General features: G+C 38.9%; 1 protein-coding gene across 1 annotated transcript in view; it reads right to left on the reverse strand.

Annotated features, from left to right (window-relative positions):
• The window catches only part of CCDC170 (coiled-coil domain containing 170), a 77,156-nt gene that overhangs the window by 56,771 nt on the left and 7,647 nt on the right, over positions 1-12,738 (reverse strand). Inside the window, exon 4 of the mRNA XM_004368825.3 lies at positions 9,928-10,113. Within this exon, the coding sequence (XP_004368882.2) occupies positions 9,928-10,113 (186 nt within the window). The remainder of the gene's footprint in view (positions 1-9,927; positions 10,114-12,738) is intronic.

A 12,738-nucleotide genomic window follows, 5' to 3' on the forward strand; every position in this document is an offset into this window, starting at 1 on the left:
GATTGAAATTGTCAAGGATTTCATTTTACTTGGATCCACAAACCACATCCATGGAAGCAGCAGTCAAGAAATCAAAAGACGCATTGCATTGGGCAAATCTGCTGCAAAAGATCTCTTTAAAGTGTTGAAAAGCAAAGATATCACCTTGAAGACTACAGTGTTCCTGACTCAAGCCATGGTGTTTTCAATCACCTCATATGCATTTGAAAGCTGATGATGAATAAGGAAGCCCTAAGAAGAACTGACGCCTTTGAATTGTGGTGTTGGCAAAGAATATTGAATATACCATGGACTGCCAAAAGAATGAAAAAATCTGTCTTGGAAGAGGTACAACCAGAATGTTCCTTAGAAGCAAGTATAGCGAGACTATGTCTCACATACTTTGGACACGTTATCAAGAGGGATTAGTCCCTGGAGAAAGACATCATGCTTGGTAAAGTAGAGGGTCAGCAAAAAAGAGGAAGACCTCACTGAGATGGATGGACCCAGTGGCTGCAACAATGGACTCAAGCATAACAATGATTGTGAGGATGGTGCAGGACCGGGCAGTGTTTTGTTCGTTTGTACGTAGGGTCACTAAGAGCTAAAACTGACTCTATGGCACCTAACAACAACAACAAGACCCAGGTTTGGACTTTTAGCCTCCAGAACAGTGATAAAATAAATTTTTGTTCTTTAAAGCCACCCACTTGTGATATTTCTGTTACAGCAGCAGTAGGAGACTGAGATGGATGGCCATAAGGAAAGGGATTTCAGTTTATTCTGTGAAGTTTCATAAAATAAAACCAGGATGAGAATGTGAAATTATAGGATTATGATTCTGACTTGATAAAATGAAGAGGTGCCAAACAATTAAAACCGCCCAAAGACTACGAGTCGGTACCAACTCAACAGCAACAGGTTTGGTTTGGTTTTAAAGATGAAATGAACCTTCTTGTACAATAGTGAGTTCTCTGCCTTTGGAAGAGTTCCAGGAAAGGCAGGACATCAGCTAGTAAGGAAGAGTTTAAAGATGATCCTTATTTCACATAGAGTTAGATGATCTAGATTCTAAATGACCTTAAGGTCACTTCCTACATTATGATTCTAAGATTGTAAAGATATCTGTAATGTCTTTATTAATTTAATCTGATCTAATCATTTCTCACTTCCAAGGACTGTCTCCATATGCCTATACTCCTACAATAATCTATGCTTATTTTAATTCCTAGGTAAAAGCAAATAATAAGGAAAGAGAAATAAATATACTAAGCATCAGTTATGTACCAGATGTGTACTGAACACATTATGTATATTATATCATTAAATCCTAACAAGAATTGTAAAAGATAAATCCTTAAAATGGTTTTCCCATCTTACAGATGAGAAACTGAGATTCAAAGAGGCAAAATCGCATGCCTAAGATTCGGGAAGATCCGGGAGCCAGGATTAAAACATAAGCAGTCTAATTAAAGAACCTATGCTCATAATTACTCACATATTGTGTCCCTCTTGTGTTCTTCCCTCTTCCGTACTCTGCTGCAGGAAAACAAAATCAAGAAAGCAGAAGAGACATCCTTCAAATCCAGGCCTGCCTGACTCCAAAACCAGTCCTATTTCCTAGGTATAGTTCTAAATACTAGAATTAAATAAAGTGTGAACAGTGAAAAAGAAAAGAAGTTGTCCTAGTTATCTAGTATTGCTATATCAGAAATACCATAAATAGGTGGCTTTAATGAACAGAAATTTATTTTCTCACAGTTTAGAGGCTAGAAGTCCAAATTCAGGGTGCTGGCTCTAGGGGAAGACTTCCTTTCTCTGTCGGCTCTGGAGGAAGCTCCTTGTCTCTTCTGAGCTTCTGTTCCTGGGCAATCTTCATGTGGCTTGGCATCTCTCTTCCCCTATCTCTGCTTCCTAGCTTGCTTGTTTAATCTTTTTTATGCCAAAAGAGATTGATTCAAGATACATCCTATACTAATCCTCCCTCATTAGCATAACAAAGACAACCCATTCCCAAATGGGATTATAACTATAGGCACAGAGGTTAGGATTTACAGCACATATTTTGGGGGGACACAATTCAATCTATAACACACAGATACAATAAATCACTTGCATTTTTATTTGTGAAATTGTCATAAATTAAATAGAGTCATTAAGAAAATCAGAAAAATTGTTAGAATAAAAACTTCAAGTTGTGATGTGGAAAAAAAAAAGAGAAAAGAAAATCAGAAAGGCTGAGTTTGGTAGAAACAGCATGCGGTCTTCTGCAGTCATTCTGGGCATCACTAATAAAGTTTCCTTCCTCCAAACCGGAGCCTTAGAAACCATTATGAAGACTCTTCCTGTGGCCATTAATGGGTCAGTAAAACCACTTGACAGTATTTTTCAGTAGTAAATCTTTGGAGTCATAATCCTATGAATGAGCACTTTATTAAAGACCTCAAGTTTTTTATGGCCCTTTTTTTCGCAACTTTTATTATTTTGGCAGAAACTTCACCCCAAAGTGAATGTGCTTGCACAGTACGAGCAACACTGCATCAATCACTTACAAGTGAAGATATTTACGTAAGAAAAAGAATAACTTTTGATTTTGTAATGTGCTATTACAACACATTTTCTTACTCATTTCCTACTGCTAACAACCTCTAGAGATACACTTTTATACAGAAATAAAGGATTTGTTTTAATCTGCCAGCCTCGATAATTTAACAACTACTATTTATGACTAAAAATTTACTCATTCACTGAGGAAATCCGCATAGCTACTGATTGTTGTTGTTCCACTGATTGAGGGATAATTTCTAATATCAGACTTGTATGTAGTATGTAGCTGTGAACATACATGCAAAAGGGACTATTAATAATGGAATAGTAATGTAATAACCTGAGTTCAAGTCCAAGTTTTACATTTAATAGTTGTGTGAACTCGAGCAAAATACATAACTTTCCTGAGCATTTAGCACAATGAACATGTTAATGGTAAGTGCTCAATAAATAGTGACTATTATAGTATTGTTGCTGTTCTTGTTGTTCAGTGCCATCAGGTTGATTCTGACTCATAGTGACCCTGTGTACAACAGAACAAAACACTGCCCAGTCCTACACCATAATACATAATGTAAAAAAAAAATCTGAGGGTCTTAAGCTGATAGGTAAAATACTAATGGTGGAATTTTGAAATAATTTTACGAATATTGCAAGACAAAGCAAATGAGCAAATGTATCATTATTATAAGGATCCAAATAATACTAATATAAAACAGAAGATACTAAGAAAAACCCTAAAATGTCACTTTAATTTAATTTGTGATTAAAAATGTATTTCTATCTCTGTCACTGAATGGATATGAAAGAAATGACACCACAAGAGCAATGAGCGCAAGTAAGGCCTAAATTTTGGTTTCTAAATACCATTCCCCAGTAAGGGGAGCCAAAGTTACTTACAGAATTGGCTGATTTCAGTTCAGTGGCCTGAAAACTACAGGTGAGCCTGGGATGTCTTCTGCCAGAAAGCAAACAAGTATTGAAAGACTAATGGAATCATCTTACGAGGTCACAGAGGCCAGCTTAAAGGGGCTTCTGCTGGCAAAATTTGGGGGATTTTGAGCATTAAAAAAGAATAACTGATTTTAACAAACTAAATAAATAAACCACCACTCATCTGTCAGTTTATCACACTGTGGTGGCTCACGTATTGCTGTGATAGTAGAAGCTAATGCTATCAGGGTCAACCACAGTGGACAGATTTCAGCAGCGCTTCCTGACTAAGACAGACTAGAAAAAAGGACTTGACGATCTACTTCCAAAACAATCATCCAGTAAAAACCTTATGAATAGCAGTGGAACATTGTCTGATAGAGTGCCAGAAAATAAGGCCCTCGGGTTGGAAGGCTCGCAAAGTAGAGTCAACCTTAATGACATGGATGGAGAAAAGTTTTCAGGACGTTCATTTGCTGATGTGGCACAACTCAAAATGAGGAGAAAGAATTGCAAACATTCGTGAATTGTGAGAACGTGAAATGTACAAAGTATGAATCTAGAAAAATTGGGAACAATCTAAAATGAAATGGAATGCCTGAACATCGATATCCTAGGCATTAGTGAGCTGAAATGGACTGGTATTTGTCATTTTGAATCAGACAATCCTACGGTCTACTATGCCAGGAATGACAAATTGAAGAGGAATGGTGTCACATTCATCATCAAAAGAACATCTCAAGATCTGTCCTGAAGTAACAGCGCTATCAGTGCTAGGATAATGCCCATACACCTACAAGGAAGAACAGTTAATACAACTATTATTCAAATTTACGCTCCAACCACTAATGCCAAAGATGAGGAAACTGAAGATTTTTACCAACTTCTGCAGTCTGAAATTGATCAAACATGCAATCAAGATGCATTGATAATTATTGATGATTGGAATGAGAAAGCTGGAAACAAAGAAGGATTGGTAGTTGGAAAATATGGCCTTGGTGACAGAAGCAATGTCAGAGATCACATGATAGAATTTTGCAAACCAATGACTTATTCATTGCAAATACCTTTTTCAACAACATAAACGGCAACTTTATACTTAGACCTTGCCAGATGGAATATGCAGAAATCAAATCAACTACATCTGTGGAAACAGATGATGGAGGAGCTCAGTATCATCAGTCAGAACAAGGCCAGGGGCTGACTGTGGAACAGACTACAAATGGCTCACATGCAAGTTCAAGTCAAAACTGAAGAAAATTAAAACAAGTTCAAGAGAGCCAAATTATGACCTTGAGTATATCCCACCTGAGTTTAGAGGACATCTCAGGAACAGATTTGACACACTGAACACTACCGATCGAACACCAGATGAGTTGTGGGATCACATCAAGGACATCACACATAAAGAAAGCAAGAGGTCATTAAAAGGACAGGAAAGAAAGAAAAGACCAAAATGGATGTCAGAAGAGACTCTGAAACTTGCTCTTGAACGTAGAGTAGCTAAAGCGAATGGAAGAAATGAAGTAAAAGAGCTGAACAGAAGATTTCAAAGGGCAGCTGAGAAGACAAAGTAAACTACTATCACAAAATGTGCAAAGACCTAGAGTTAGAAAACCAAAAGGGAAAAACACACTTGGCATTTCTCAAGCTGAAAGAGCTGAAGAAAAAACTCAGTCCTTGAGAGCAATATTGGTGGATTCTATAGGTAAAAGATTGAATGACACAGGAGGCATCAAAAGAAGATGGAAGGAATGCACAGAGTCACTATAACAAAAAGAATAACATTCAACCATTTCAGGAGGTAGCATATGATCAAGAACCGATGGTACTGAAGGAAGACGTACAAGCTGCACTGAAAGCACTAGGGGGTAAAAAGGCTCCAGGAATTGATGGAATACCAGTTGAGATGCGTCAGCAAACAGTTGCAATGCAGGAAGTGCTCACTTGTCTATGCCAAGAAATTTAGAAGACAGCTACTTGGCCAACCAGCTGGAAGAGGTCCATATTTGTGTCCATTCCAAAGCAAGGTGATCCAACAGAATGTGGAAATTCTCGAACAATGTCATTAATATCACATGCTAGTAAAATTTAGCTGAAGATAATTAAAAAATGTTCCCAGCAGTACATCAACAAGGAATTGGCAGAAATTCAAGCCAGATTCAGAAGAGGACGTGGAACCAGGGATATCATTGCTTATGTCAAATGGATCTTGGCTGAAAGCAGAGAATACCAGAAAGATGTTTAACTGTGTTTTATTGATTATGCAAAAGCATTGGATTGTGTGGATCATAACAAATTATGGATAAAGTTACAAAGAATGGGAATTTCAGAACACTTAATTGTGTTCATGAGGAACCTGTACACAGACCAAGAGGCAGTTGTTGGAATAGAACAAGGGGATACTGCATGGTTTAAAATCAGGAAAGGTGTGTGTCAGGGTTATATCCTTTCACCATACTTATTCAATCTGTATGCTGAACATATAATCCAAGAAGCTGGACTATATGATGAAGAATGCAGCATCAGGATTGGAGAAAGACTCATTAACAACCTTTCATATGTAGATGATGCAGCCTTGCTCGCTGAAAACAAAGAGCAGTTGAAGCACTTACTGATGAAGATCAAAGGCTACAGCCCTCAGTATGGATTACACCTCAACATAAAGAAAACAAAAATCCTCACGACTGGACCAATAAGCAACAGCATGATAAACGAAGAAAATATTGAAGTTGTCACGAATTTCATTTTACTTGGATCCACAATCAAAGCCCATGGAAGCAGCAGTCAAGAAATCAAACAACATATTGCATTGGGCAAATCTGCTGCAAAAGATCTCTTTGAAGTGTCAAAAAGCAAAGATGTCACTTTAAGGACTAAGATGTACCTGACCCAAGCCGTGGTGTTTTCAACCTCATATGCATGTGAAAGCTGGACAATGAATAAGGAAGACCAAAGAATTGATGACTGAATTATGGTGTTGGCAAAGAATACTGAATATACTATGTACTACCAAAAGAAAGAACAAATTTGTCTTGGAAGAAGTACAGCCAGAATTCTCCTTAGAAGCAAGGATGGCGAGACTTCATCTCACATATTTTGGACATGTTATCAGGAGGGACCAGTCCCTGGAGAAGGACATCATGCTTGGTAAAGTAGAAGGTCAGTGAAAGAGAGGAAGACCCTCCAGGAGATGGACTGACACAGTGGCTGCAACAATTGGCTCAAACATAGCAACGCTTGTGAGGATTGTGCAGGACTGGTAAGTGTTTCGTTCTGTTGTGCATAGTGTCGCTATGATTTGGAACGGACTCAACAGCACCTAATAATAATAACAACAAATAAATAAAAATCCTTGTGCCCACAGGATTGAAGAGAAAAGGAAAGGAAAAAAGAAAGAAAGGAAAACTTTTCTTTACAGAAGAATACCAGCTAATAAGTAGAAGGAATGATAAAAAATTAGAATATTACCAATTTGTCACCCCTGATTTAATAGTTATGGGGCCCTGGTGGTGCAGTGGTTAAGCACTCAGATGTTAATTGATGTAATAGTTACAGGCAAGCATTGACAGATGCTAACATCACTAGGGAAAAAGTCACTGGGGAAAAGGAATCACCTTTATCCAATCCCACGGATACCTTACTTAAGTTGAGAAAGAATGTACCTTTACACTAAAGTGACTGGCAGTCAAGCTTAGTATTACCTCCAATGGGACAAGAAATCAAACGAGGTATCGCATTGCGCAAATCTGCTGCAAAAGACCTCTTTAAAGTCCTAAAAAGCAAAAACGTCACGTCGTTGAGGATTTCCTGGAGTTACTTAATAACAATGATTATTATAGTGTCTGACCATTCATTATCAAAAGGAACTAAAAATTTCCATGGAAAAGATAATGTTTAATAAGGTCCTTACTGTCACACTTCAAAGAACTTAGTAAGTCTCCTAAACATGACTAAGTGCTTTTACACATCTTGGCAAATCCCTTACCAAACACCCCATGTATGTACACGAGTTGGAAGGTTTCCTCCTAGTTTCTCGCTCAAAAAGCAAGAAGCTGCTGATCTATGTGGATGAGGCGCTGTGCTAAGTGTGAACTGATGCTCTACACCCTCTGGGTGCTTCTCTCAGCCACCAAGTGTCAAAGGACAACTCAGACATATTTTTTGTTGGAGCTCAGTATATCATTAAAAACTCAAAATGTATGGAATATAACTTTGTTAAATTTTTCTTTAACATATTGCTCACTTCTGCAAAGAATATACACTCTAAATTTGCCAGGTTTGTTGCTATTTACACTATTTAATACCTGGAAGGGGCCCTGGTAGTGCAGTAGTTAAGCGCTTAGCTGCTAACCGAAAGGTCAGCAGTTCGCACCCACCAGCGGCTCTGCTGAAGAAAAGACTTGGTGATCTGCTCCCGTAAAGATTTCAGCCTAGGAAACTCTATAGGACAGTTCTACTCTGCCATATAGGGTTGCTATGAGTCAGAATTGACTCAACAGTACACAGCAATAATACCTGGAAACCACTGCTTACCCCTGGTAGTATCACCAAAGTCATCAAATCACACCCATCGGTGCTCACTCATATTAAGATTCTCAATAGTAACAGTAGCTCTATTCCTTTAGTAGCTTCCATGTGCCAGGCACTGGATTATGAGCACAATACACTAATCCACTTAATTCTCACCACAACTGTGCCAAGTTGGCACACAGAAACCATTGAGGCTTCCACAGGTTATATAACTTGCCGAAGGTAATTCAGATTTAAATATAAGTCTGTCTGACATGAAGATTTGCTCTTGCCACAAAGATAATGTGTCAGGAGGAAAAAGTCACTGGAAAGGATTTTGTGATGTAGGGAATTAGAGGAAATGTATGATTTTTTATAATTACTGTTGATCACTGTCACGCTCCAACCTCCCATCTCACTTTAGCTTGGCAGTGATGTCACTGTAGATATGGAAGACCTAAAGAAGGTTTCCTCAAAGTTGGAGACTTTTCCTCCACCCGCTGGTACCACACCCCTCACAGCCTGGGAGACACCACTGGGTCTTCACCCCGCATGGAGCTTCAGTCATTACCTAAACTTAGACTCCATCTCCTTGAGATAGATAGATAGGTAGGTAAGGTAAGGTAGGTAGCTACGTAGCTAAGTAGGTAGCTACCATTGAGTGGACTCAACTCATGGCGACCTTATGTATGTACATCAGAACAAAATACTGCCCAGTTCTGCATCATCCTCACAATCACCAGCACGTTTGAGTCCATCATTGCAATACTGTGTCGATCCATTTCATCAAAGGTCTACCTCACCCTCGATGGCCCTCTACTCATCTCCTTTATCGCACCAGCTTAGTTTTGCTTTTGGAAACTGATCATTACTATTAATCCCATGATTCATTTCTTTGTCACAAAATTTTAAAAACACAATCAAAGGATCATATAGTGTTTAAAAACATACGGTATTCTCATGTTCAAATAGGTTCTAGCTAATTTGAAAAGATCGGGCAATTCAGTGCACAAATAAAAGTCTAGAATTAAAAATCACTTTCCTCTGGCAATATCCCTCAAAATTATAAGACCCACATCCTTTGACACAGCAAATCTCCTTCTAGGATTTTGTTTCCCTGATATATTCTGACACATGAGAAATGATACAAGATTATTCATAGCAACCTTGTTTATAATTGTGTAGAGTGTTACCATTTGTGCCAAAGATAATAAAAAGAAAAATATATAGTGTGCAGTACTTGTTACCATTTGTGTTAAAAATAAATAAAAACAATATGTATATACATGTACATACGCACAGATCCCAACTCATGGTCACTCCATATGTGTCAGACTACAACTGCACTCCCTAGGGTTTTCAGTGGTTGATTTTGGAAGCAGATCACCAGCCCTTCTTCTGAGGCATGTGGGTGGACTCGGACCACCAACCTTTCAGTTATCCGCAAGCGCGTTAACTGTGTGTACCACCCAGGGACTCCTATATGCATATATGTGTATACAATGGTTCTCAAAGGTACATAAGCAATTGTTAACAGAGGTAGCCTCTGCGGAGAACAATGCGGTGGCTGGAGTAGTGAGGTAGGAGGAAGGCTTTTAACCGTATACCTTTGTGTATATTTAGAATCTGATATCTTGTGAGTATATTACCTATTTGTTCAAAAATGTAAAATTTAAACTTTAAAAAAAAAATCTTATAATTTATTAAAGTAAGGCATAGTCTCTCCAAGTTCTTTACTTTTAAGTGTTTTGTATTTCCTTTTTTCTAATTAGAAAAAAAAATACCGAATAGCCAGTTGAGGTCACAGAGTGGCACGCCACCCCCAGCCTCCTCCTCAGAGCATAGCTTTAGAAATCGTGGGCAATTGTCCTCGTGTGCTTGTCCTACATCTGTTTTTGTCAATTTCAGCTTCATAAACACGACCACAGATGGATACACACACTTCACGTACTGTACCTGGTTCAGCTTGTCTTTCTCTTCAAGACACGAGGCAGCTTTCTCCTGCTGTCTGTTTACTTCTTCAGCCAGCCTCATGATCGTCTCTCTGCTAGCCTTTGCCTCCATCTCATGGACATTTATGTTCTCTTCAAGAGTAACAATTTGTCCTTTCACAGAGGAATTTTCCTTGCACAGCTCTCGAAGCTGCAGAGAAAGCAATGACAGCTGTCCTATAAACAATAACAATTTCATGCCCTTTTTTCTAAGCAACTCTCCATCCAAACCCCAATGACTGCATTATTGTATTAAAACAATAAAAATACATGGGACTTAAAAGATCACTCTTTCAAACCAGCCCCTAAACTCTGGTGTTATGTGTAGACGAGGTGGTCAAATGAAAATTACCCAGAAGGTGGCTACAAGGCAATGACAATGAAGCCAAAAGCTTCCCAACAGAACAAGCACCAGCGAGACCCAGGCTGTTAAGTAATTAAGGGGACGCATGCTCTGTAGAGATTAATCAACTGAGAGGAGGCAAGGAAGGAAAGAATGGGGGTCAGCCCAGGGCCACTGAGCACCTACCGTATGCAAAGTTCTACCTGGCATAGAAGGAATGCAGAGAAGATAGGACCCTCATTTAAAAAATACATATATATCTTTCTAATTAATATAAGCATATAAAAATCCTGAAAAATCAACGTCAAACAGTGGTTATCACTGGGGTTTGGAATTAGCAGGGCTTGTTGCCGTCTATGTTGTACATTCATGTCTTTATTCAGTTGTTAACTAGGAGCATATATTCCATTTAGAAGATTCACCAGGAGGGGAAATAGAACCAGACAGTCTCCTTGACCTCACTCTGTAGTACCAGGAGGACGTGAATAGTAAGACGTGAGATTCCATGAGACCAGTCCCGTGTCTGTGTTATGACTACCCACAAAAGCGACATATCTCTTAGCCTCAGTGCTTTGCTAATGGGACATCCTGCTCCTAATTCAGGGCTATTCCTTCTCCCTTGAACATTTTTCCTTCATGTTTGCATGCTCACTCCCCAACTTCCTTCAAAAGTTCCCACCTCAGGGGGCCGTCTATCTACACTAGCATCCCCTGCTGCTCACCCACTGAACTCTCTAACCCTACATCCTGGTTTGTTTTTCATCATTGTACCTTTTCCTACTTGGATAATATTAGAAATGTATTTGTTTAATTTTTTATTGTCTTTAACAAAGGTTGCTCTGAGGAGAACAGCAAGGTGACCAGGGGAGCAGGGAGGAGGAAGACTGTTAACTGTACACTCTCATGGGCATTTAGAATCTTGTATCTTGTGAAAATACTAGCTATTTGTTCAAAAATGTAAAATTTAAACTTTAAAAAAATCCGTATGATTTAACTACCTTAAGGCATATTCTCTACAAGTTCTTTACTTTTAAGTGTTTAGTATTTCAGCTCAATGAGAGTGTTATGAATCGAACTGTGTCTCCCCAAAAGATATGTTGAAGTCCTAACTCCTGTACCTGTAATGTAACCTTATTTGGAAATAGTGTCTTTGAAGATGTTATCAGTTAAGTTAGCATGAGGTCATACTGGAATAGGTATCTTTATAAAAGAAGAGACACAGAGGAAAGCCGGACAGGTTGAGATGGAGGCAGAGATTGGAGGGCTGCATCTACAAGTCAAGGAACGCCAAGGATCACTAGCCATCACCAGAAGCTAGGAGAGAGGCATGGAACAGATTCTCCCTCAGAGCCCTCAAAAGAAATCAGCACGACTGATACTCTGATTTTAGACTCCTAGTCTCCAGAACTGTGAAACATTAAATTTCTATTCTTATAAGCCCCCCAATTTGTGGTACTTGTTATGAGAGCCATAGGAAACTAGGACAGAGAGCACAAATTTAGTCTTGTCTCATTCATTGCTGTATCCCCAGCACCTAGAACCATGTCCGGCAGATTATAAGCACTCAATAAAAATTAGTGAAATGGAAGAATGAATAGCAAAGAAATGATTAGGAATGCTTCCTTGTCCACCATGGTTCCTTGGGAGTGTGTGTGCACATGTGTTTATGAGGGCAAGTAACATTGAAGGAATGGCTGGATTCTGTCACTTTCTCAGGGAAACACACTGGATAAGGACAGCGGCCTTCCTGCTTTTGGCCAGTGACTTTTTATAAGACAAGAACCTGCTCAGATGATTGGGGTGCTAAATCTCCAGGGTCCTACCTAGCATCAACACACAGATCAGCACCTGAAGATTGTCTCTGACATAGCGAAGGGTGTCATGCAAGAAGGAACTTCTTAATTCCTTCTTCTTCCCCACCAGTTGGTTTTAATGACAATCCCCCAAACTATACCATCAAATGGACTTCTCAGTCCAGCTCTTCATTACACCTTAGCAACAGAGAGAAAGAGATACATCGGCATTGGCATCTGCATCAGAGCCAGAGCCATCAGCATCCATCAGTGAACTAGAACCTTCCTGAAGTCAACATGAAATTATCTTGCAGACTTTAGAGAGGACACTTGGATCACTTACTGATAAACAACCAAGAGGTGGCTGCTAAGAATGGCTGCATGGAAATCTGTCAGGAGCCAATTACATGAGCACTCAAATATTCTCAGTGGCCCTAATGAATCAATATGGGCCAAGTGAATTATTTAGTTATGTGATTCATTTCCATCTTACCGGCAATTTACCATTAAGTTAGGATTTTTGTTATTTACTTTTAATGTAAATTTTAAAAGGACTTGAAAACTAATCCAAATTTTACACTCATCTCAAAAATGACACACAGCTGTTTGTTTTCGTTTTCGTTTTTTTTTTTTTTTTTTT

This window comes from Trichechus manatus, unplaced genomic scaffold (assembly GCF_000243295.1).
Source record: "Trichechus manatus latirostris isolate Lorelei unplaced genomic scaffold, TriManLat1.0 scaffold00002, whole genome shotgun sequence".
Lineage (NCBI taxonomy): Eukaryota > Metazoa > Chordata > Mammalia > Sirenia > Trichechidae > Trichechus > Trichechus manatus.